This window comes from Tigriopus californicus, chromosome 1 (genome assembly GCF_007210705.1).
Source record: "Tigriopus californicus strain San Diego chromosome 1, Tcal_SD_v2.1, whole genome shotgun sequence".
Classification (NCBI taxonomy): Eukaryota; Metazoa; Arthropoda; class Copepoda; order Harpacticoida; family Harpacticidae; genus Tigriopus; species Tigriopus californicus.
Window position 1 is genome coordinate 7682640 of NC_081440.1, and position 26896 is coordinate 7709535.

Consider the following 26896-nt stretch of genomic DNA (forward strand, 5'->3'; position numbering starts at 1 on the left):
GAAGAGCAGGGCCAGCAACTCACCCCCAACATCACGCCTACGACCTGGCACAAGCACCAAGACCAGTCCAACCCAGGGGGGGCCGAATAGATTGAGAAGTGCATCACACGCCCACACCCCTTGGTCTGCCTTGACTATCCATAGCCGCATTGCAGTGGGGCTCTTACGAGTAACCAATTCGGACACACACACACACACACACACCACGTACGCGATCAGTGTATCCCCCTCCCCCCCTTCACACACACACACTCACACATTGAAGGTCTGGTCTTATTCGTGTTCTTCCCCCACTCTGTGCGTACTCACCAGCTGCTTCCTGAGGCTGCTTGGGAGACACAGTGATCGGTCCCGAACTCAAAAATGTTGCAAAGAGGAAGATAATAGCAGGGTTGGAGCATGGAAAAGGACTCCCAGAGCCTCAACCGGAGCATTGGAAAACGTCTGCAGATAATCATGGTGTTCCTTCTTTTTTTTATCATCAAATACGAAGCACCTTCAGTCATGTTGAATTTGGGCCTTCGTCTATGCAAGCATATTGAATATGCGTTGTTTTGTGAGCAGTCTTCCATGGGTCAAATAATAGACGTGATACACCTTTTGTCATTGTCTATTTGCTCTTTTACGTGGTGGAGTGGTTGGCGCAGTTTTTTAAAGTGAAGGAGGTCCTGGGTTCGGACCTTCTCCCCACCTTTCTCGAATGAAAACTTTTAGATGCTAACCACACCCTAAGATGAAGAACCAAAAACTGATGCCCGACATGAATCTGCCTAACGTAATTTGGAAATCACAAAAGGTACTCGTCCGAGGGTTCTCTTTCAAGTTGGCCATTTTTTTTATTAACATTTCTTTACTCCATATTTTTTTAACCATTTTGATAACTTCCTTACCGCCATTGGCAATGGAACACCCCCAGAGTTTGAGATACATTGAATATCTTATTTAGCTTCAAATTCATGAAATATCTGATTCACCAATGAATTAGAGTTGGCGGATATGGCTGGCTCTTGAATTAGGGCTAATCAGGAATTTTGGTCAAAAATTGTCCAATTCTGAAGTGAAAAAAATCCTACATATTCCCTACGAATATTTGAAGGAAACAAATTTGTGCAAAATTGTGATAAAAATGAGGAGCATTCTTGCAAATTCTGAGAGTTTGGACCCCATAAATAACGGGCCATTTTCTTCTTTTGTTACTCTTCTTCAAAGCACTTGCTCTTAAAATGGGAACACAGATCAATATGAGATAGCCAAGTTATCGGGGAGGGAATTTGTCCAACAATTACCAACCTCTTCGTTCAGTTGAGGATATGGTGAAAGAATGTCTCTAAATATTTATAAATACAAAGGGGTAAGAATGCCAAAAGCTCCAATATATCCCCTTCTAGATTTCGTTTTTGATCGATTTCAGAGGACAAAACATTTTTTTCTTCGTCTAAGAAACAACAATTTCAGCGAAAACCGAAAGAACATATGACAATAAGTGAAGGAGAAAATCTCTTGGTATATATAGTTAAACAATTAAACAATTAATGACCTTTTTCCAATTTTCTTCTGCCAAGAATGATTGCCAATCGTTTGACATCATTTTTTTGGCTCTGGAAAAAAGACGTAAAAATTCAACATTTCTTAAGTGAAATTGAATTGATCCACACAACTAGGATTTGCCAATTTGAGAGGCAGTTTAGCAACAGAATCTGTTACAATGCGAGAATATCCAAAATGATTCCCTCAAAACAGCTTTGTCTATATACAACGGCAATGCGATGACTTATTGCAAGATTAGTTACAATATGATTGCTTTAGGCCAACATAGAGATATTGAATTGTTAGAAAAGGTAAAAAAGATTAAGAAATGTAAATTCAAATCTACCTCCGTTTCGTTTTTTTCCATTTTTTTGCACTTCCTTACCAATACTGGGGATGGGATTTGAAAAGGACTCTCTTGATTGTTCATGATTTGACGGAATACGTCGTCACATAAGTGGGAAAGAGTTCATAATGTGATACAGGTATCAAAAAGAGCATTTACACAAGGCAACAAGGTGTGCAGTTCTAAGCACAAATAATCTAGGTTCTCACCACAACCATAAAGATTAGTTTTGTTACAACCAATATGATGCGTACTCCAGGGGATAACATTACCAGTAGCGACTAATTAGTCCTAAAAAAAAGAAAGTGTGTACGTTGTGATCCAATTTGTTGTTTGGTTAGGTTTATTTCATTTATATTGGAAAGTTGCTTCAGAATGGTTACAACAATAATGATTATTCGTAGCTTTCAGTAAGGAATGATTTTGAAGGTTTAAATCGGGACATTTTTTTCTTTCGCACTCGGTAGAAGAGTGACATAACAAGTGTTTAGGCGATTGCGCTGTTTTAGCACTACCATGCACTAAATCATGAATGTTAGAGATTTAAAGCAAAGCAAGGCGACATGGTCATATCTCATTGCAAAAAATATCAAATACTTGGCAGAAAAGTTCTGTACTTCAAGTATTTTGAACTTGTTAAATCGACGGAAGTGATTGATGAACTGAGTTGATTTTTAGTGCTCGAGAAAATGCAAGCCGAGACGATCAGGTCTGTTAATTTGACGACTTTATACTTGAAATCCAGACCTTTAGCTGGTGGGCAAACACTTGAGGGTTTTTTTCTTTAGCCTGTTTTTTTAAACCTTGTCACGTATTTTGATTCATCTTTCACTCTTTTTAGATATGTGAGCCAGGTTTATTTTTGAGTCATAAATTAAGAAAAACGCGTTTTTTTAGAATGAGTAACATTAAACAGTATTCAAAATTCAAATGTAAAAATAAGGTCTTGATTTACGTAAAGCTGATTTGAAAAAATGTGTTTAATTTTTTTAGAAAAAGTCTTCGCTTTTTTTTCATTCATTTGTGTTCCAATGCGTTTTGGTGATTTTTGTGTTCAATCGACTTTTTGGGTTTTTTAATTGGTTGTGGAAGGTAAACCTAAATCAAATCAGCGGAAAAAATGAAAACTATATTTATCCTAGTTATCAATAATTGCATAAAATTAATCAATTTTAAGAATTTGCTTTTTCTTAATTTTAAGAAAATGTTTAAAGGCTCAACGGAAATGAGTTGTACTTATTGTTTGTGATATTTCCTTCAGATTTGATTTCAAGTAACATTTTACGACCTTTGCCAAAGTGCATGAGGTGGCAAAAGAAAATCCCATAATCCCGGTCCCTTTCAATGTGAATCTCCAAGTCTAAAATTGCCTAGGTCGGTAGCGGACCGTAAACAAAACACTATATGACTAAATGGGAGTAATTGCTATTTTTCTTTTTCTTTACTCTTTTTTAATTATCAGATCAATATGGGTACAATCAAGGGGAAAAGACCAACGAGCACTGAATAATCAGATCCAGAGGAAAATGAGCCTGGCACAGGACTGAAGTCAATTGCAAAAATGTACAAACATCAGGTGGTGGTAAAATGGTTTTTTGAGGGGTCAACCTAGAGGGCTAGTCAAAGAAACGACATTTTTGGCTCCCTCGCGGCTACCTGGTGTGTGCGATGGGGATCGTTTTTGAACACATTTAGTTACGTGATTCTCAAAATCTAGTTCCTTATTCAGGGAGTCAGTGAGATGATGGCTCGTTTGTCTGCTTTGGTTGAAACTGCGTAACGCAAGAGAAGTCGATCAGCCCGATACCCTGCTGCCCAACTACCAAAATGTGTTCAAAGCAAAGTCTCGGGTGGCTTGGTTGGAGTGACTTTTCTCTGACAAGCCCTCTAGGTCAACCTCTAGTTGCCTTCATCAAATTGTGTGAGTGATGGTGGGCGTCGCAGGAAACCATCTATCAGCTCGTTTAAAATATCAAGTAAACATACATTTTATATTCTCAAGCTAGCTAGCCCTTTTAAATAAGGTTTTCGGTGCTTTCTGTCTGCTTAAATGAAATGAGAAGGTTGCAGATTTTTATCACCAATACATTTGGATACAATTGCATTTGATTTAAAGTTGATCTGGAAATGATCCCGAATAATGAATAATGAGTTGATCAAGAATTGCTCATGAAATTTGTACCAATCTGACTCAAATGAACTATAACTTTGATCTAATTTCCACTTCCATTGAAACCAACTACAACAATTTGTAACAAATGTAAAAAAAGCAATTTTTCCGAATTAATCGTTATCAATTATTTGGACATTTTGAAATGATCGAATGATGAATGATGAAATGATTAAATTGTCATTACTACGCTAAAAAGTGCTCTTTTTAATGAACATTTTCATATTGCTTTGGTTATCGATCAAATTAATTAAGACATTTGATTGTCTATGTTGGACCTTAAAGCATAAAACAGATAGGTTTTTGAACCATGGTTTCTAACTATTTCGGCTGCTTTTGATTTCGTACTTTTTCGACTCTCAAATGTGTATAACAACCTAGTTAGTGGGTTGCCCCCTCCAATGCTTGTCATCTAATCTAGCCCACGTCATTGGAGAGGTGGACGCGGTTTCTTCTTACCTTTCGGCATTGAATTTCGTTAATTTTGGTTCCCAGTGGTTTTATTCGTTTTCTGAATCTGTGCTGTTTCGACCAACATCCTGGCTTCGCTCCTCACTCATCCAGTGCTCGGACTCGTAGCTAGTACTATATTGCAGCTTCTCGAGCCCATCCAATGCTGGGAGATGATTGCTCCTCGAAAATTATGTCGTAATCACTGTAATGAGGCGGGATTCTCAAGCTAGCAAATCGTATGGGATCGAGAAGAAATTCGTTGGTGGAAATAGGACCGCCCCACAAATTCAAGGAAGGCAAATTACAGTCTAGCTTTGGACAAAATCGAGTGGGATCGAAGCAACTATGTAAGAAGCAGAAACAAATATCGTGTTTTTCCCTCATTGCAGTCACTGCCAAATCGTTATTCTTGAAAAACAAAAGGCAAAGCTAGAGATAGGTAGTGCATTTGATAGGCAAAGTAATGCAATCCAGACACAAACGGAAAGTCAACATATACATATCATTTTTTCCTCCTCATATTGACTGCCCAAGAATCAGCGTAACTAACAGAGTCTCTGTCAAAGCACTTTTTTTCTCTTGCGTACTTCCTTACCGCTGCTGGGAATGGGATCCCCAGCAGTTCAAAACGAAAAAAGTATTAATCGTACTTGATTTTACATTCACATAATATTTGATCCACCAACGAATTAGATTTGGCGGATCTGGCCAGCCCTTGAATGTAAGATTGATCAAGTATTTTGATCAAAAAATTGTCCAAGTGTAGATTATGATGAAAAATGCTTCCTCCGTCAGAGCAGTTTCCGAATGATCAACTAATATCACTTTCATTCTCTTCGATTGATTCTTAGCGAAGTTTCATAGGGCATGGGTATTAATTGAGGTTTTGTTTTGTCCATATTTCTCCTTCCAAATGGGTTCTCTTATGTCGGAGTACAGTTGAATGTGCGGAGTTGTCAACAAAGATCGAATCACTTTATGGCAGATCGGTCTGGAAAATGGTTCATTTTTCATTTTGTCGTCTCGTCCCTTCACTATCGACGGAAAATGAATGATGACCACTTAAAATGATTGGGAAACACACCGAAGTGTATTCCCCATCCAAATCTCTCTCTATGCATGCGTTCTGTTCCAGAATGAAAAAACTCAACTCTCTCAGATGTTTCACATCCCGCTGAACATGAGACTATAATGTAAAGCTATGATGCATCCTCCTCGCCAAACAAGTGCGCTTCACGAACTTTTCATATCCTGGTCTTTCGCTCTTTCACGGTTGCCCTAACTGTAAATGAGGAAGCTGAAGCTAGATTGGGTTAGAAGCAGAAGCATCGGGTGTCATTATATTGATGACTCTATATCCTTATGATTGTGACAAGCTGAATAAACAAATGAAGGTGGGACGAAAGTTTCTGACGGCCACTTTTTGGGGTTTGCCAGATTGTACCTAAAATGTCTGCTTTTCAACCATACACAAAAAAGCACATAGTAAAAGATTGTTCACACAGACAGGGTAAAAGTTTAAATTCATTTAAGGTGCATTATTCTCATCTTCACTCGCTCCGAGTGCTGTGACACAGGCAATGACCAAACTATTTGATTAAGTCGCCACAATCGGTTGGTGAATCCGTATCCCAGAATACGTCTACTGCCGAGAAGTTGCTCGGTCCAATGGCGCTGTCGGCAAATGGCGGCATTTTCCTGTCATACTCTTGGCTGTAACTTTTGTTGTGGATTGCTCCATGGAGAGTACGTAGTGTAGAGCAGGACATACGTACGTGTACGTACCCAAGGTTTTCAACAACGACATCTACCGACGAGGCTATTCTGTACATTTACTGTGCACTGTATGCTGATTGTACGGGCTACGTTTTAGACTAAGACCCTGAGTGAGTGCGGTGTTCGGGGACCATGGGTCACGTCCTGAAAGCTAAAGAGCAGTTGTCATTTTGACCGATGAGATTGGACGACACTGGCATCATTCATAACCTCGTCATCGAATACGATTCATTTCCAATTCGGGGTTTTGTGCTCCGCAATCATTAATTGCAAATCTGTCGGAAATCAATTACCCAAATGTCTTGACCCAAGCACTTGCGCACATTTCAAGACACGAACGGATTCAATTTACAACGACTCTATTTTTTTGGGTGGGGCTTCAACGAAGGACAAAAATATATCCACTACTAAGTTTGAAGAAGTATAAATTTATCGTTGGATATTACGACATGTTTAAGCAGTCTAACTGTGATTAAACAGCTCAATACTCTCAAATGTAGACTTGAGGTATATTTCTCGAATTATTGAGGGAGACTATGTGAGGGAAAATCACCTCTTCAAAAGAATACACCAGGCTTGAAATAACTTCTACTCAATAATATGCTGCAAGAACTTCATTGTCTTCAGTGGATCTAGTGCATTTGGTAAGCAAGTATGCGTCTCACGTTTTCAAATGCCTGGATTTACCTTGTTCAGATCTCCTGGCGATGTGTAGTCACACGTTGGAAGAAGTTCACTCTTTTCCTCATGCCCTTTCCTTGCAAATGTATCTGATGTTGAGATCGTCATTGAACAACATATTAGTTTCAGGAGATCAGGCAAAAGGTACAAATCGGGATTGATTTGTGGAATTTAGCATCTTAGTATTCAGGAAATGCTAGCTCTCGTTCGCCAATTTTTTTGTCCTCTTGATAAAAATAAATACTGGGAAAAACTTTTAGAGCCCATTCAAAGGTCCCTTCTCTTCCTTCGTAGACTGAAACTTGCCAGAGAAAAGGAACGGAGAATCATGATTCTCAATTTTGGACCGAAAACTGACAAAAGGACCGGTTCCTATTCGGCCCTTGCGAATGCGAAACATCCACGTTCTCACACTCGTAGAATCCCTCAAGTATTATCTCTAACAATGTTATATGGCAAATTCCATCACTTAACTCCTAGCCTGCCGTCTCTGCCTTTAGAAAAATAGATCATGCAATGCGTTTCACCATGAAAAGATACTTTCAATATGGCAATGCCGAAGGAATCGAAAGAGACTGAGAACTTTCCGGTTGTTCCATTTGAGTACAAGCCCCAAATGTTTGACACCAACAAAATGCGCGGTGATTAATCCCTAAAACAATGGCTAAGGTTAACGCCAGCACCTTTCAATGTATACGTACATGATACATAAAGCGGAATAGTCTCTTGCATAACAAATGTCTACGAGACGGTTGGTCCCCTGGATAAGGACTGATTCCACACACTCACACAAGCATCGATCAATAACCCAAGTTCTGATTTTCCACACAACCAGCGGATATGAAGTTGATCCAAAGGAATAGCCAATGAATTGCAGGATGTAAATAGATTCTTTCAGGATATATTTCCTCATTGATATTACATTTAACATTGTGCCTCAATTTGTATGACATGGGTTGAGAGGTGGATGATGATACTGATGTCGCTGTTGATGCTGTTGATGCTGTTGATGCTGTTGATGCTGTTGATAATGCTCTGGTGGAGTGGTTGTTCCACGAGCGAGAGAATGACAATGGGATTTCCTGTTCTTAAAGGGTTCTCAACCAACCAACCAAACAACCAACCAAACAACCAACAGTGCTACCTAACACAAGTCATCACAAATCTGCGTACAGAGATAAACAAAAATACGGTTTCCAGTTTGATGCAGCCTCTGGACAGCTCATGTTCAACGATAGAGAGATGGATGAGGATGATAGGGAGCACTTTCTCTTGGCAAACAACACGGCACTTTCTGTCAATTTTCATAGCCGGCCAATCTTGTTGAGTTCAGAATGTGGATGTGGATGATGATGATGATGTGGATGAGAATGCTGCCGACAACGACGACGACGACGGCAACGAAGACATATAGCACTTGAGAACATGATGGGTCTTCAAGAACTCTGTCGGTCTACTTCATGGGAGTAGTAATGGGACTAGGGCAGCATGGTAGAGGGCCCATGGAGATCCAGGAAACAGGGCAGGGATAGAAAAGAACACCATTTTAAAGTAATCGCAGTTGCAACTATATTTGTAACCATATTTTGTTCAGGATAATTGAGTTTCAACGAGTTCCACCCATGTGCCCCGCGTGTACCATCAACCATCGATCACAAGTCTTCTTCAAGTTCAATCGCGGACCACGCCGGGGTCGTAATCTTGGTGTCATGCGTTATTATTGGGCGATTCGCTCTTGGGCGGTCCCCCACTACTGTTACTATCGTTATTGATCTGCGAAAGTGGTGAGCCAGCCTCTCCCACCAAAGTCGGGTCTTGGGGAATCAGACCCTCCTTCATCCGTTTCTTTTGCTTCATGCGTCGATTTTGGAACCAGATCTTGACCTGCGTTTCGTTCAATTGGAGCGCTCCGGCAATCTCAATTCGTCTGGCGCGGGTCAGGTACTTGTTGAAATGGAACTCTTTCTCCAACTCGGTCAGTTGTTTTGTGGTAAAGTTGGTACGACCCGTATTATTCAATCCTCCGGCTTGGTTCTGACTTCCATACATTGAATATTCAGGTTTAGGAACTGCAAGCATAGAACGGAGAAAACCATGGTCAAATCATAAGTGAAGAATGGTGCTCTAGTCAAATGATCGAGAAATATGAAAAGAGGCTTACAAATTGCGGGTTGATGATAATTCATGAGTGGTTCTGCCATCTACCAATTATATCTATAAAATGATCTTCGAGAGATATTGCTTCACTTTTCCAAGATAGTAGGATAGCTCCTAGTGCAGCTTTATTTCATCATCTACACGAAATATTGAATACGCATCATAGTCCCAAATCACGTTTTTTGGAATGGAGGGCAACTAAATTTTGTACTTGCTGATTCAAGCCCAATTTATTTTGCTGACAAAGTTCACTAATTCTACTTCAAAATCAGTAATTGTTAAAACAAAGCTGAAATTTCCTTGCATTTTCTAAAAAGGAGTGTTTTCTTCATCCAGTTAAAGTTCATCTTGAAGCAAAAATGGCCAAGAAGTTATCGAGGCACATCACTTTTAGGCGGATGGATACCTTACATATATTAGTATCGAACCCTTCGACTATGTTTTTCTTCAAAATGATACTAACACTCCTTATTTGCCCAAGGAGGCTGATAACATTCGAGGCCTGTTTGGCCAAATTCAGTTCAAGTCAGCCCTGACTTTAGAGCCGTCGAGACAACAATAAAACTGTCATTGGCGATCTGTGATTCTGTCAAGCAAAAAACCCCTCAGCCATTCGACAATAGGTGCCCTGGTCGTTGTGGAACCATCCGTTCGAACGTGTTCATGCCAGGAACATTTGTGGCTTGGCTATGAGGGCAAGTGGCCCTAGCTCCGAAGTATTGAACTGATGTCTGCGTACAATGATCACGGTCACTATGTAGAAGTAAGTACGTACTGTCGTATAGTGTTAGGACGAGATACCACTACTTAATGTACAGGGTGGGCGGGATAAAGTGTTACAAACCTAAAAAGCATGCATCACCTCTTGGAAATTGCTCTTGGGACCAGATTTTGGATTTAGGCTTTTCGATGAGCTCCCTTTCAGCATGAAAAAGATTAGTCAAAGCGGTCGGTTTTGACCAAAAATATTTACAGAAAAAAACACTGTCAGCCTTACCGCTGGCACGCTCTGTACTGTCCCTAGAAAAGACTTGGCAACCTTGTCCTCTGTCCTTCGAAAGTTGTTGTTTAACAAGTGTCGCAATGGTTTCAATGCAAAGCGAATGCCGTTGGCAATTGGGGCACCAATTTTGAAAGTAAATGGTTTTGCCATATAGTCTCTTTTGGCAAAGCAAATTCTGTAACACCTTATAATCCACCCTGTAGAGAGGGAGAGAGAGGTGGATGGAAGAGATGAAGCCAAAATATGTCAAGTGACGGACGACCGAATGAAAGACATTATCAGATGAGAAGTCAAAAACTTTGACCCACCACGGACACAATCGCCCACCAAAGTCATTCGCTGTGAACTCACTCACAGTAGACACCAAACGGATTCATGGATGTTGACCATCCCTTTGTGGTGGAGTCATATTGACTTATTTTTCCTCTAATCAACATCCAGGCTCCGAGGTTTTTGATTTCACTGAATGTGGCATAAAATGATCTTGTGCTGAATAAATTGGAGTTTAAAGATTGACTTGCAATCTACCTAAATGACTGTATGGAAACGAAGGAGGAAGACAGTCAACCCTCGCTTTGGTTTATTGATCCTACCAGATAATGAGAAGAACAACATTGGCATGACGTGCTGGTCTTGGTCCTTGCAAAAGCAGACCCGGTTTACAGTCTACCCATAAACGAAACCCTCGGATTGACAAGATTAAACTTTGACAGAGAAATCTGAATGGTTCGTTCCAGAGCCATTGGTCAGGACAATTTGGTCGGTCAGAGAGATGGTTGCTTGACTAGTTGGCAAAGTCGATTGGAAATGGTACGCAAAGAATATAAATGAGTTACTCAATCACAATTCCAAACTTGCCACTATCACGTGTCAAGATGCGAAGGCTGTGAATTCAAGTTGGATCTAATTCCAAAAAAAATCTTGTTTTTGAGGCTACCAAGTCATGGAAGTTTCCTCATCCATGTAGGTATTGGGTCCAAACCAATTATTTTGTTTTGGAGTACCTTAGTCGTCAACTAAGAATCTCCTCAAACAAATAATTGTCCCAAAATCGACCAAACAAAAACATCCTCAGCCCTAATGGGCGACAGCTGGAACCATTGGAACAATGAGAAGCATCAAGAACCATTAGGTTTCATCAACACAACCGATGGTTCGGCCAAGCAAATTCTCTTGAGAGCTTGTGTCCAACAAACACTGAAGTCACTCACTCATAACGTGCATGTGCGTACGTACGTAAAGGAGAGAACATGTGAGTATTGTGACATAAAAATAGTCCTCTCGAGGTAGGATCATCTTGACTTTTCTCCGATAGTTGTGCATGTTCCAAGTCTAGCTCTCAAGTGTACAATTGCGTGCGAATAACAGGACTCGGAGAGCGATCAATCAAGCTTGCATGCTCGAGGAACTTCCACTGTCGTGCATGCATCATGCATGATGCACTTCAGTTGCCCTCGATAGTCTCACAATGGTTTGCATGGTCTTCGAATTAACATATCCTCGGCGCACTCTATGCAGGTAGGCAAGGACTTTCAAATCCTTCAAATCAAGAGAATAGTTGCCATCGGAAAAATAAGTCACCTCGAAAATGAAAATGGGCACCAGAATATGAAGAAGGAAAAAACCACGAAATGACTCCGTCATTGTCTTCCAATGGTACAACATCTCTTTCGTACGATTTCGTGCCGAACACGCCAACTTGCCGAATGAAGAGGTAAGCAGGCTGAAGAATACGAGAAGCCATGCCATGAAGAAATGGCTCAATTATGCCGACCAAACCACGACAAAGTCGAGCGGTGGAATTATTTCATCTGTGATTTCCCCCCAGCGTCAATCTCGGCAATCATATGTTTAGTGGAGGTTGCTCTGAGAATCCGACGTGGCTCGGATGAAAAATGAACCATCGATAAACACATGAAAATGCATTTCACATGATCACCTCATTGTTGTAATCAAAACAGTCATTTGGAGGGGCCTAATTTGTTTTGAACTTTTGGACTTGCATCTTGATTTATGCAGCTAGTTGATAGATATCCGAGCAAGCAATATAACATCCTCAGTCTCCGCCGCTATGAGCAAACAAACAAACCAAACACGATCTGATGCAACATCTGTGCAAGGTGTTCAATGTTCATGGCAGTAACGCATTTGATTGGGAGAACGAGTAAGGTGAATCCCTGAACATCCATTTGTCCTCATTATTTGGCCATAACATGACTGCCGCCTTTGTGCAAGATTAATGGAAGCCCATTTTCAGCGGCAGTTCCTTCTCTCCTTCTTCCTCGTCAGTACTATCATGCCTTACTTCCAGCACGATACAGAGCCTACATAGTATAGTTAGTATACTATGCTTCATCTTCTCCGCCTACATCGTTTTGAGCTGGATCCTCAAGCTGAAAGCAGCCACCTCCAACACCACCAACACCATCCATTTATTCTGGACTTATGGCGGCTTGATCAGATTTAGAGTGACTTCTCGTTCTTTTTCTTCGCCTGTAGAGCATAACCAGTGTTAGTCGGCATCGTCGCCGTCATCGTCGTCCTAGTTGTCCACGTCCACGCAGTAGTAGTCATGGTTGACCGTGGCCACGTTCATAGGGGAACACAACGAGCCACAATCCAATCAAAAGCCATTAGTCATTGGATATCATTAATCATAAGTATCGACACAGCTTTTGGGGTTTGAGAGCCCACACAAATAGAATTAATGATCTTCCAATAGAATTTCATGAAGTGAAAATGACATTTTACACCACGGTGGTGTCTCCTAAGTTGTCGGCAATCGTCTCAGCGACAAATATTTTCAAATTCCCTCTCCCTCTCTCTCTCTTTGTAGAACTCTCTCCAGGATCGAGTGAGAAAAGAAGGCTTCCTGCCCACGAACGAAGCAGCCTGCGATTTGCTCACGATGAAAATGAATTTCAAATATTTCTCACCGCAAACGTATGCCATACTTAGCGTTCAAAAAGGTCTTGGATGTGATTTATGGCTCTTTGCGGCATCATTGGTTTATGTGATCGTATGATTAATCCAACATCAACCAACCAATGGGCCAAGGAAAAAGAAATCTTATATCGCTTGTTTTTTCAATTGATTTTCAATTTTCAACACAATTTGTCAAGCACTCTTTATGATCTATTATCAATGCAGCTTTGATCTTTTTTGAAAAGTCTTTGAGCATCCTCGTGCAATGTGCATTGCCAATGCAGGGTTTTTTTCTTGGAAACTGTACAAGCCAATTATGGTCTAACTGGAACACAATTGATTGAGCCGAAGTTTCACAATTAAAAGGCCTGAAAAAAGCCCAGCGGGTGCTTTGATTTTCAATGAATTTCATTTCTCGTACTATTTTTTTGTCACTGCAGGAAGGATAAATTTGATTTGAGATGAAAATTCGGCTTCAAAGGGAAATCCCGTTGATGAATTTGAATTGGGGTTTTCAGAAACCGGGAAGTATGCAAATTGGAATTTGGTAAACTTGTTCTTCCTTCTTTTTCGTCTAATTATGGAATGTAATGAAACAAAAACAAAATTAGAAAAGGTTATATATTTTGCATATTTAAGCCACTTTGAAAAGCTGGATGTTTCCATACCGCGATGGCTCGTAATATCGGCATACGAACATGAAAAAATGCTTAATAAGTGCGATGAAATCCGGATGTTGTAATTTCCAAAAAACAACATAAAATGTTTTTATATCTGGATTGTTCCTATAAGTTCACAGTGTTTTTTCTGGTGGACTGATAGTAATAGCGACTGATGACTCTAATGAGTGCAATAAGTAATATCAATCATCAAATAAAGTAAACTTGACCTTTAATTTGAAAAATTGTTCATTATTTTACTGTTTGGCTCCGTTGGCTTGAAAACTATTCTTTTCTACGTTTCGAATTCTTTTTTACGTTTCGAAGTGTCGGATTATTCAAATTCAACATCGCAAATCATAGTTTGATTGTTTGATGAGATAGACGGATTTGGAGAAATAAAATCCAATTCATTTCTCTCAAGATGGATTACCACATCCGCATTCTGCACCTTGGGTTGGTTCTTATAACCAAAGTAATGGTGAGGCAAAAAAATCAATTCCAATAAAAATGTGCTTTTATCAGGATTGTTTCTTTAACCAAAGTTCTTTAAACACGATTTCACTGAATACCCAAAATACCAGGATGATATCGGGCTTCGTTTCATTTCCATCGGTTTTTCAATTCATAATTATTGTTAAATAAGCATTCAAACATTTCAAACCTCACACTTTCTTGCCAAAGCCTTAGTACTTGTGACTTGACAATTTAGATGGAAGCGTCCCCTTTTTTCTTTTCTAGCACTTATGATCGATTCTTGCAGTTTCTCCCATGGCGTTTGGCTGACTGCAACTCTCTCTCTCTCTGTGTCTCTTTCTCTCTCTCTCTCTGTGCTCATCTTCCCTTTTCTCCCCTGCCTTCAGAACTTTGTGGTTCAGTCTTTGTGAAAGACTTTGGACGCCTCGTTGGGTCGCTCTCATAGATATACAGTACATCCGAGCTTAAAATGAAAAAAGACGGATGGGAGCGGGCTAGGTTTACAAAAATATCCCCTAGCGATTACCAAATAATTTCGGCAGTAAGTGCACGTCTTCTGAAACTTTTCCACATTAGGTTGTAATATAGGATATTTACCTAATTCCCTTTTTCTCACTCTTGGCCTTTAGAGTTCCATAAAAGAAGTTGGGACTAAAATAAACCGCTCAATGCAATGAAAGTAAGGATTCTATAACAGATTTGGATGCCATGCATCCTAGCTATATTTGAAGCAAAAAGAATGTGAGGTGACTTGAAAGGAAATGAAACCAACAAATAGATTGGCGAAATCCAAATCTCAAGGATATGGTGGTGGCCATTTCGTCAAATAAGTATGGAAAAAACAAGCGAGAGGCATTTCTTATTAATTCGCTTCTTTGTGCTTTATTTCGCGACGTATCATTTTTGTCAGTTATCTTATCTGTGTTAGATAACTAAAGTCATCTTTCACCGAGCAGTACGTTCGCAAAATTCGAAACAAAACGAATTATCTTTGAATATATTTTCACGCAGTGAACTAATCTCCAATAAGTCGCTTGTTTTCAAAAATGGGCATTTTATTTATCATTCACGTACCAGAAGTTGGTCCTCTATTGTCGCATAGCATCAATGCATCTTTTAAAAGAAACAAGTGCAAAACTCGTAATCTCACTCTTTTTCGGTTTGCATGGCGGGATTCAAAATATTTGCAATGATTTCTAATTTTAGGCTTTTCAAATGTGTGTTTCGTAAGTATTTTCCGTTTCAAAGGGCATCCACTCAACTCTAGTTCTATCTGGCAAATAGTTTGATTAAAGTCAGTTGGACAAAGGGCACCACACTTTCTCCAATAAACGTTTGCATGTCTTAATTGATGTTTTTAGATCAGACCATTCTGTCCCATTGCACTGCAAGGAACTGAGGTAGTGTTGTTTAATGACGTTCTTAACGTGACTTTTGAAGTGTCTGGCATTCCTTTTGAATGCACTCAACCGGTTGCTTGTCACAAGCTCTCGTCATTGTTGTGCGAACAGACAAAAGTGGTGGCCAAAGATTTGTTATCTCTTTGTGATCATTTAAATCAGGTTTGAGGTGGTGTAGTACGTGTGCCACACGATCAGCCTTGACAATCTCGTCCACTTGACTGATTGAAATCTCACACTTCATTGCATTTTAATGAGTTGCTGACGCACCCACATGAAATGAGCCACCAGACTTTGGGTTTCAATGGAAATTCAAGGGGAAGAACTCAGTGAGCTCCTCAAAACGCATCCAAATCATGAGTGCGATATTAAGACGGAATGCTGTTCAAGAAGTCATCAAGATCTTAAAAGCACGACTGTTGCCTATAAAGGGTAGTTTAATTTTGAATTTTGATGGAAAACGTCAATACCTCGCGAAGATTGTTCTAGTTAAGTGAAAGCGAAAACTCTAACATAAAATGAAATCATTTTTCCCATCAAGCATTCTGATTTTTATCCTGAAAAAAGTTAGAGTTTAGAGTTAAATTCCCGTGGAAACTGATCCATTTTGAAATCTTGCTTTTCTCCACGAGTTGGGTATGAGCAAAGTCCGGAATACCTCAATATTTTATGATGCTTTGAATTTTGTCGCATTTGCATGAACAGTAGTTAAAACTGCGAGAACATTAGTTGTTATGGTACAACAGAGAGAACAAAGTACCAAATACGTACATATGTATTATGTACGAAAAAAAATTTGTGGATGATAGTGACACTCCACAAATAAATTCATAAATAATGTCATCCAAAGACAAGGTCTACCCGGTATTTGTAGGAATGATCTAATAAGATATGAGCTCCCGTCGGATTATAAAATCCTCTACAGTAAATTATGTTAAACGAATGCCTTGAATTAATTTTACGGCAAAACTATTAATAATTTGGAAGGTCATGAGGATATACAAAGAGGATTGCCTAGTACTCTTGCTCTGCTTCCCTAGAAAGAAGCGTTGTTTAAAATCTCGTCCTCGTTCAGACATTATCAGAACTGGTTAGTTTCATTTTACTCTTTTCAGTGCAGATTTTGTTGCCAAATTTAGCGGTTTCTTTTGCGTTCTATTCGTCCTTGTGTCTTTACCTAGTCTGTAGGCCGTCACTATTGTCGAATTTGGTTGTTTCAAGTTGAGTGTTGTAACAAAATGAGCCAATACAATTGATCTTTAAGATAGAGGTAAGTAGATAATAAATTTCCGTCTCTTATCAAAAAAATGTTTTCTCTATAAAAAGCGTTCTTTCAACGCACGGTCCTCTTCGAACGGGCTCATAGAAAAAAGGATGCTTTTCCAAAATAGGGTGTGTGTATTTGGGGGGCGAGTTGTTCCCAGAGTGAGGATCATGGTTTCATAAAGAATGGCTCAATTTGTAGAACACTTGATGGGATGTTTCAATAAACCTTATCTTCAAATGGCGTTAGGAACCAAACAAACTCCGAGTAATACTCGCATCTGCAGCAAACTTAAGCGCTTGCGAAAAGTCGTGTTTTTGAGGCCAGCCCAATAGACTCACTTCTGGAAAGCACATTCTAAATCGTATATACATTAGGACAATGTCTCTCTCACGCTGTGTATTTGCTAAACAACTGGATTTGAATTGACTTCGTTAAATTTTCTTTGTAATTAACTAGTCAAGAAAAACTTGTTCATTTTGACAAGCACCGATGAAAGGGAAATGAAATGGAAAGAGAAAAACCTACCACAAACATGATTCGCTCAGGGTATAATTCACTTGTACGTGCTTTATTCTAAAATATGAAAGCGACCAATTCTGTTTTTCATTCACTCTCTTTGGGCCGAATAGGGTTTACCAATATCGGGGCACCATTCCCGCCGTAAACCCCCAGGGCTGTGCACAAATTTGGTTCAAAGCTTAACAAAGCGTAGTAGTCTTTGTGGTCTGTTACATTCCCGTTTACAGGAACTTAACAACGGAAAAATTGTTTTTGTGCTTCATGTTTAAGTTTTTTTAACTTTAGGGTTGAGTTCTTATAGGGTAAAAAATAGGGTTTTTTTGTGTTTCCATTTACTGGGTATTTTCTTCAGATTGCGAAAAGACAATTAGGAGAAGTCATCTTTCCCTCGATCCAATTTTGAAAATGCCTCCCCTAAAAGACATAGTACTTGTGATGTTAATACCAATACAAATAGCTCCACCGTCGAACCAAGGGTCAAACCTTCGAGACGTGATTACACCACCAGCATCCGCTCATATTCATAACGATTTGATGAAAAATCCATTAGCTAGATTCTAATCTTCGTCTTTCTTAGCGCTTTCCTACCAATCCAGACGGGTATAAAACGTTGTATTTTATCATCCGTGCCAAGGAAAGCTTTCTCTTGCTGCCATGGTTTGCTACTTATATAGTCTCCCCACGAATGGGTGCCAAGCTAGGAGGTCTGATTAAATATTGATTGTGTGCGTGTGTGTGTGTGCTGGATGGAGTGATCGATCATGCATCCCCCTTCGGAGTTCAGCACAAGTTTAGCCGCACACTATTTTTTCCTCTCTCTCTTTGTGTTCCCTCGATCCAATTAGTGAATTAAAGAAACGAAATATACCTGCATCAGTACGTGCAAATAGAGCTCGTTGAGATGACGACTTGAGGCCAGAAAATGACCCAGGGGTGTGGTCCAAGCGGTGGCCAGAAAACGACTCCGCACCTAATGTCCGGTCATCCCATCCTGGAACTGGGTCAGATCAATGAGCAATTGCAGAATCCGATAAGAAAATATCAGTTTGAATGCAGTTTCTTCTCTCTGGCCCCGGACGGACGGGATCTAGGATGTCCACTACTACGTACAGGACAAGTTCATTGTTCATATTTTCAGACAAGCAGAAACTGGGACAAGGCCGCTGATAGAGACAGTCGTGGTCGTCGAAGAAGAAAATACTGCCTCGAGATAATTTTGTATCATTTTGCAGAGGTGTACGATTTAAAAACTATGGCTAAGGCATGCTCTTAACCCAAGAGCAAATCTCAGACCAATTGCTTTCTCCACTTTGAGAGCGCCGTTTTCAATCCCGTGAATTGAAAAACCCCGCCGTCATTCAGCGGGCTTCTTATTCATGCCGTGTTTATATCAAATGTCTTTACAATAAGCGTGGGAAATGTTTCCATTTGTCATTAGAAGTTTGAAGAATTTTCAGCACTTTAACAAACTTAATTAACACTACTTGATATTTTGAAACTATTCTCATTCATATCTATTAATGTATAAAATGATTGAAACAAAATGCTGAATCTGTATTTCATTGAGGTGGATCCGAGAACAATCGAACTGCAATTGCAGAGGTTACCAAAAATATATTACCATCAGTATAATCATAATTGAATCATGTTATAGTTGAACCCATTTAATAGAAAGACAAAATGAATTAAAATTATCGCAATTCAATTGGTTTGACCTGAATGTCGTTTTTTCATTGTTTTACGTAAGAAGAATACAAGAACTTCAATAAATCTTTGTCAGTTTTATTGTAAAACAGAATATCGTGTACAGCTATAAAAGCACGTAAAAATTTCTCTCGTAAACTGTAAACGTATGAACCCTCTGGAATTTACCAACTACTCGACAATTATCAGCAAAATAAAAAGTTATTGGCCCCATTGCATATCTTTTTGGCGAAACGTCTTTTAGGTAGACGACCTTTTTGAAACTAAAAAGACCTCTATGTTTTTGCCTTTCCGCCACATCATTAAATTTCCGATCTCCTTAAAAAAGATGCTTTGACCCATTTGAAAGTTTTACAAAAGTTTGCAATTTTTCAATGAATGAACCTTCCAATTATAACAGGTTCGATGCCTTCATCCTTACATGTTTAAAGCAAGTGTTTTTAAAACTACCTCAATTATTTCCTCGACACTTCCTGCATTTAAAGTGTATTGAAGGAATTTCATTCGCTTTTATAAGTTTTGCCACCCTCAAATTTTATTTGATTGCACTGTCTTCATGTTTCCCCAATACTTTCAGGAAAACTAGATTTAAACGAATCAAGGTACATAGGATAGCTTGCTACAAAATGGCTGTTAGTAAGATACTGCTGAAGGGATCAAATAAATAATCACAGGAGTTTGGTACTGGGGTTAATGAGTTACAATTTCAATGCCATATTAGATTACTTGTGGCCTGTTAGAAGCCCGTTATTTAGCCTCAAAATGTAACCCTGATTTCTGACGTCAAACCAGGGTTGCCTTTTAGCTCAAACCTAACTTTATACGCCTCTTTGATTAGGCTGGTACCTTTACTTGTAAAGTTTTCTGGCAATCTTGGTTTGTAAACTCCATTTGATCCCATCACAACATGATAACAATTTGTGCATTGATACTCATTATTCACTTGTAATGTGTCGGTATGAAAGACACATGGTGATGCAGTAGTTCTTTTGCTTTACACGTAAATCAACCTCGTTCGATTAACCTGGATCTTCTACTCTTGCTGCATCATCAAGTAGTAATTAAAATAAAGTCTATAAATTCTATGTAGTTTACGACCGGTTTAAGTGCGAATTGAGTATCAAAGACACTCTTGAATTGGTCAGTCTGTTCTCTGAAGTCTTACCTGGTTTGGGAACATTTCGCTTGACTTGCATCCACTTATAAGTAGGAACAGCGGGTGCAGGAGGTTTGGCAGGGAAATCGTGCGGATACGGTGAGGACACATTGAAATCGTGAGCCGCCGCCGCAGCGGCCGAGGCTCGCATGGATTTTAATGCTGCGTGGTGCTGATAAAGTGCCGCAGATGAGGGATATTGCCCAGCGGCATAAGCATTGGGTCCGTCAAGGTAAGCACTAAACTGCGGGAGGCCATTATCACCGCCCAACTGAGTTGGATCAACCCCACCGCCACTGTTTCCACCGCCGTTGCCCACACCACCATAATATCCACCGCCCCCACCCGCACTCAAATGATGATATGAACCGTAACCAGCAGCTGCGGCGGCGGCAGCTGCGGCAGCGCCATCCAGATTCGCATATTGGAGGCCATTATCCGAGATGATTGCACTAGGCGAATGAGAGGATGAGGGTATGTGTTGGGATTGTTGTTCATATTTGGCTTCCACCCCCGGGGAAGCACGGATCACGTCACTTTGGGCTTGAGATTGGCTCATATTGTACGAGACAGCCACATTTTGGTTATGAATGGGGGATCCTTGGTTATCATTATTTGGCGATTGTTGAGATGCTGTGGATATACTCTGGCCCACATTCGAGCCATTCGTGCCACAAAAGTCGGGCGTTGAGGTATTACTGTAGTGATGAGTGTGACTGCTACCACCTCCCCCTCCGCCGCCTCCCCCTCCTCCTCCACCACCAACCCCGTGCCCGTGGCCATGACCGTGAGTCAAATGATGTTGTGGATGATGGTGGTGGTGATGATGATGGTAGAGCTCTGGGCCTGGAGAAGCGGAATTGCACATACCAAACATTGCAGCAGCTGCGGCATTCGAATTCATAATCTGTTGAGGCTTATCACAGAAAGAAGCACAACTCAGTTTGCACATGAGAAGAAACCAGCTCGAAACCAAGACTGGTGGCAACCAACTTGTCGCCCCAACGCCCAATCAGGAGGCCGAGGGGCTCAGCTCACTTGGTTTGATAACAACGAAACGGAGGGAGCAAAAGATAACCTAATGAGGAATTGAATCTCGTGTTTCAGGGCACTAATTCCTCTGTGATGACATCGGAATAATCTTGAATTTTCATCTTGTTTACACAACAACCATGATGATATCACTGACGACGATTCCCGCCAAGAGAGATGGATGGCTTTAGAGTTCTCACTCACATACAAGCAAGCAGGCTTGTGCTAAAGAATCAAGAGTAGTCCGTATCTCCGATCGTATTCCTCGTGGTCGTCCGTCCTCGAAGTCTTCGTCGTCGTCTCCGTCGTCGTCGTCTAGGCGCCGGCCGAGAGAGGCTGGTGGCACAAGCACAAAGGCCAGTACAGCAGGCCTGGGAGGAACGAACGGCCACTCACGACTTGCCACTGGGACTCGCCTAGTCGCGCTACCAATGGACAGAGCCTCAAGAATGGGTTGGATGATGATGATGATGATGATGACGATGACGATGATGAGCAAGAACAGGCATAAGCTCTTTCATCACAAGCATGGGTAAAGAACAAGGGACTGACGACACACAAACAGAGCCACCCCACTCACAAAAAACCGTCCCGAAAGCATCCACCAGCTCCACCTGCAAGGAGCCTTGGCCGTCGCCATTGCTATTACGGGCAATGCCATGCACGTGAGAGTAGTGTTATTTCTCGATTCGCTCGCACTATCCGTGTCCTCCGCGTGTTTGAAGCCGATTCTCTCAACAGACTTGTGCTCGGCGTTGACCCGTTCGACATACTAACTTTCTCAATGGTTTGTTCCGAGCACTTTCCGAGCGGTTTCGAACGCGTTCCCGAACAATTTCTGCTTCTTTTACGGCAGCTCAAGCCGGGCTTGACTCGTTGTGTGATCTCTTGCCGGCTGCTATTCTAGCCTCGAGTCGCCAGTCGCCAGTGGCCACGGTTCCGCCAGCCTCAAGCCAAATAACCTAGCACAGATCCTTGAAGTGTTCTTCCCTGCAAGGCGCAGGTCCTCTCTTGTACTGGACAGACCAAGGGAAGGGAGAGGGGAGCTTGAGAGCTGGCGTCCTCTCAACACCAGCACGACGATCTAGCTAGTAGGCTTCGTCGGGAGGAGCTCCGTGAACTTGATCGTCCAATGGAAGGCAAAGAATATGGCGACGATCTCGACAGGCGAATGATCAATCGAGGCCAGAGTGAGAAGCGAACTCGGCAACTGTTTTTTAGTGCTCACTCAAAGGCCGACGACGGTACAAAACTATGAAAAAGACCTATTTTTCAGATATTTGCGTCGCCACAAAATAGCCGTGACGTTTCGTCGCTATTGTTGAGCTTAGGGGTGCTTGAAGCAAGTGTTGTTGCACACGATGTTCTCACCACCGCAGAAATCTTGGCCTACAATTTGCTGTGGGGACAAAGATACTGACTTCCCCCGAAAAGCATTGTCAGCATTGTCAACGACGTTTATCACTTCAAACAAGTCCAACAGACGCTCTGTCTTCACGAAAACATAAACTGTAACTACACCTTTGGCGACTCGCAAATGACGAGGAATGTGTATTCCTTCTCATTTCACGGTGGAACGCAACTAAGAAACTCTCCCCGTCGAAAGGATGGCTAATGTTCTGCCGCCAACCGGATTAACTGCAGTCCCAAGAGAGTTGACCTTACTTGTGCTATGTGAATTGCGGTATTTGAAAGAAGATTTGGCTTCCTTATTTTGAATGGGCGCCGTCATTCTTGATAGACACCGCTTCGTTTGAGCCTCTTTACGGACGACTAATGTCATTAGAATCAAAGGAAGCCAAGCCCTGATTGCCCGACTGCAATGTTTGGCCGCGGTGATCGAGGAATCAATTGTCAAACCCCTTCCACGAGCTTCAAAACTGACAGATGTCTTACTCGTGGGCGTCAGAGACCCACTGAGAGTCAATTCAAAATAGAAAAGGGCCAAAATCAAAAAAGTTGGACTTGGCAGATAATTCCCATTACAAGAAAACGTTCAGAACATGACAAAGTGCCCTTTCGAAACCCTTTGTTTCATTGAATGTTCAAAGATCACCAAAATTTGCAATTCAAAAACTGAGTGAGGATTTAAAACACCTATGGGTGCAACTCTTGTGTTTAAGTTAATGAAATTATATTTGTTAATCTGCGAAACCATTTGAAATTGAAATCCAGCACTAATTGTCAATAGGGTAATCGAGAGAGTTGGCTCCAAATTCATGCAGTCCTTCCTTCCTTCGGTTCTTTCATATCGTTATTGACACCCCTTTCCTACCAATACATATGACTGTTCAAATATTTTGGGGTAAGATTCGAGAAATACGCTTCAAATATGTTCCAGCTTTGCTACAAAGACTTAAATTGCTCCTATACATTCCGAATTTCATTCACATATCAAGAAACAATCATGGAACGACTAATTAAAAGCTTATGGCTATCGTTTGGTACATCGTCAATACGCTGAAAAGTATCTGAAGCTTTCAATACTCCATGCTACAAACAAAATCAGCTTTTTATCGCCAAATGTAGATTGCTGGATGCATTTCGACGTAGTTGTCTTCAGATCTTGCCCTAAATATCTGAACAACCCTGTATTAGGTCCCGAAACTTCCAGAGCGAGCGCATCTGTCTGACAAAGAAAAACCCAGTTTCCTTGAGGGGCCAAACTAGGACACCAAAGGAGGGAGGGATCCAATCCCATGAAATGTGTTGTGAAATAAAACTTGTACCGCTTCTAGTGCAACGATGTTAAACTTTTTTATATTGTGATAATATGACTTTGAGGATTTCAGAGATGAAGGCCTTTAATTTAGAAAATAGCGCCCCCATTGAGATTCGAAGGCAAATAACCAGTATAACCACTATGGCGACTTCTAAAAAAAGTCGCCAGAAATTGAACACGTATTTTTGGGGAAAATATTTGAGTTTTTTTGCAAGGTTATCGGTTTTTACAATATAGCTCATATACACATTCGATTGATCTTGCAGAGTTTAGTTTATTGTCATGTAACCAGGCATAAAATTAAGGGGAGAAACAAAATCAATTCAAATGACTCGTAGGTGGAAATTGAGCATTTCGATTTCTAAGTGGAATCGAAGGACTTGCAAACTGAACAAAATGATATGGCAGCGAAAATTGATGTTCAACTTGGAAATACATTGATAAAAACGGAATCTAAGATTCAAACATATGTCATCTTATCAAAAAGTGGCACCCTGAATACAAAATGAGGCTGAAAAGTTTGGCAATATTCCAGATACTATTAGATACTCATAAAATTCATATTTTGATTTTATTACTCTTCTCAGTTAGACAAAGAAATTCGAGGTGCAGTTTTACGGATGAAATTCAGGCCTTCATCTGACACTCTTGGGTTCGTTTTTTTCAATCCGGGTTGTCGAACCCAAGTGATCTAAAGATAGGACAAAAAACAGGTGGTCCAAGTTTTGGCAACCCCGAGCAATCAAGTTTCTTCCATTCCATCCACTTTTTCGAGAAATTCAAGTGTTCAAAAAGGGACTAACAGTTTTTATGCCCAGCTCCTGAGGCTGACTGGCGTGCAGCCCGGTAGGTGTGCTTTCAAATGGATGACGTCCTCCAATTCTTGGCTAATTTGAACATTTCTTCGACTCAATGCCATCACAATTAGAATAATGCTGAATAAGATAATGTTTGGGTGTTGCCAGGGTAAATCCGACGGAATACAGTTGTCTGCCGTCGAACGGAATCATCGTGGTCAGTAATAAATTTATCCGTATCCGTCAAAAGGACAAAACCACGCTCTTTCTCTGTAGGAGGGATGCCCCAAAATTAAGATGTGGAAGAGACAGTACGATCAATCACTCAGCCATGAAAAGGTTTGCCTTCCACTATGTAAAATTTTCTTTTGTACAAGTCTAGTTCTGGGAGAATTACGTAGTTGTTGATGGCTAGATGAGCTGAGGGAAAACTTACTCGGTCAAGAAAAACACCTTAAAAACGAAGCAATTACACATTCAAACATATATTTTTTCACAAACCGAAATTTCTTGAAAAAAATCGTTCTAAAATTTACATAAGTAAAAAGCAAACCTAACACGGTTAAAAATGTGTTTCCTCGAAACTTACGGACGTCTCAAGTTATTTTTCGACTTAAATGTCACATCACCCATCACCATAACTTCAAAGATATCTTGCTATGGTATGCAAGGTTGTACTTTAGAGATCCCACTAGATTCTGATCATGTGTCAAATATTCTAGTTGCAAGATTTTTATAGCTTCTTCGAAATACGGACGGGTTAGCCAAGCTTTGTTTGCTTGAATGGAGAAACCTGTAGTTAGTTCAAATGATGAAGCAGAAATTAATGATGTCGGTCACATAGAATGGGAATATCAACGTTTTCGAACACTCATCATCAGATGGCAGGCCTAGCGACAGAGCTATCTATCATGTGTATCATGCGGAGTGCAGATTTCTGGCAAACAAAAGCGGACTTAAGCCCTAAAATTGTCAAATAAATGGGTAAATACACCCAAAAAAGGTAAATAAATGCGAAAAAACTCAGAATGACAAACTGATGGCTAATGAGACCAAGAGCAGCTAGTGAAACCAAGAGCAGCTAGTGAAACCAAGAGCAGCTAGTGAAATAAAATAGTTTCAGGAAATTATGAAAGTTAGAAAAATCAACTACAAGTTTGAATGATCCATTTGTGTGTGTCATCCATGGAGTGGTTATAGAAAATGTTTGAATGCCCTTTTTCATTGCATTTATAAAAAACTTAATTTTTTGCTCTCTCATAATTTTGCTTTGTATTGAATCTTAGATTACATCTTTTGCCGATTTTTCTTGCATTTTTGGTACAGCCCTGGTGATCAGTAACGACTAGTGCTGGGGCGAGTATAGACTCGAGTCCGAGTGCACTCGGATCTTTTAACCGATTTTGGAGAATTTTTCCGGTCTCGAGTCTTTTAGAAAGGACTCGAGTCCGGACTCGTCAAAAAAAAATTCGTCTCTTCATAGAATTTCGCAAGACGATTCTTTTTGCTAGAACTGACTGTAGTAAAAGACTCGAGTTCTCTTCAGGACTCAAATCTTTTGCCGGACTCGAGTCCGGCAAGTCCGGCAAAAAGTCAAAAAAATCAAAGTACTCGTCCGACATTTACTGGACTCGCCCAAGCACTGGTAACGACAGTAGTCTTATGTACTGATGGGATCAAAAAAATAGTTTCTAATTTAATAATGTATATATGTTTTTTTAAATTTTTTCAATTTTTTTGGTTTGGTTTTTCACGGGCTTTTCTAACCGCTACAGGGAATGTAATCCCCAGTACTATTAAAATGAAAGGTTATAATTCGTCTATTTATTACCTTTCAATCTTTATATGATATTTGATCTACCAACGAATTGGAGTTGGCTGATCTAGCTAATCCTTGAATAAAAGGTTGATCAGGAATTTTTAGTCAAAAACTTGCCCAAGTCTGACTTAAATCCTGCTACTGGATCAACCCCTACATAAGCCCTACGAATATTTCAGGGCAGCAAATTGAACAATGAAGGAGCCCGAGAAAGAAGAGAGTTGAACTTCATTGTTTTAACTAGCCTAGATTCTCGAGGGCTTGAAGGTGCTCTCAAAACGCACATTAAGCCTCTACGGTCACTAC

General features: G+C 40.4%; 1 protein-coding gene across 2 annotated transcripts; it reads right to left on the reverse strand.

Moving 5' to 3' along the window:
- Positions 1-7850: 7850 nt before the first annotated feature.
- On the reverse strand, positions 7851-23047 carry LOC131886716 (homeobox protein Hox-B1a-like). 2 transcript variants are annotated; one of them, XM_059235117.1, is made up of 3 exons: positions 20230-23047; positions 18229-18357; positions 7851-9022 (listed from the first exon to the last, which is right to left on the reverse strand). In XM_059235117.1, the coding sequence occupies exons 1-3, from the start codon at positions 21170-21172 to the stop codon at positions 8661-8663; spliced, it is 1434 nt and encodes a 477-aa protein (XP_059091100.1). In that variant the 5' UTR covers positions 21173-23047; the 3' UTR covers positions 7851-8660. The 2 variants fall into 2 exon arrangements, with proteins under 2 accessions (XP_059091100.1, XP_059091108.1); XM_059235125.1 differs by lacking the exon at positions 18229-18357 and having other exon boundaries at positions 7855-9022; positions 20230-23041.
- Between the last annotated feature and the right edge of the window lie 3849 nt (positions 23048-26896).

Excerpts from the sequence above, each read along its gene's own strand:
- LOC131886716 (XM_059235117.1), bottom strand. The coding sequence starts at position 21,172 with ATGTGCAAACTGAGTTGTGCTTCTTTCTGTGATAAGCCTCAACAGATT. Across the intron at positions 18,358-20,229 it reads GCGAAATGTTCCCAAACCAG|TTCCAGGATGGGATGACCGG; the intron begins GTAAGACTTCAG and ends GATCTGACCCAG. Across the intron at positions 9,023-18,228 it reads ATTTGCACGTACTGATGCAG|TTCCTAAACCTGAATATTCA; the intron begins GTATATTTCGTT and ends CTATGCTTGCAG.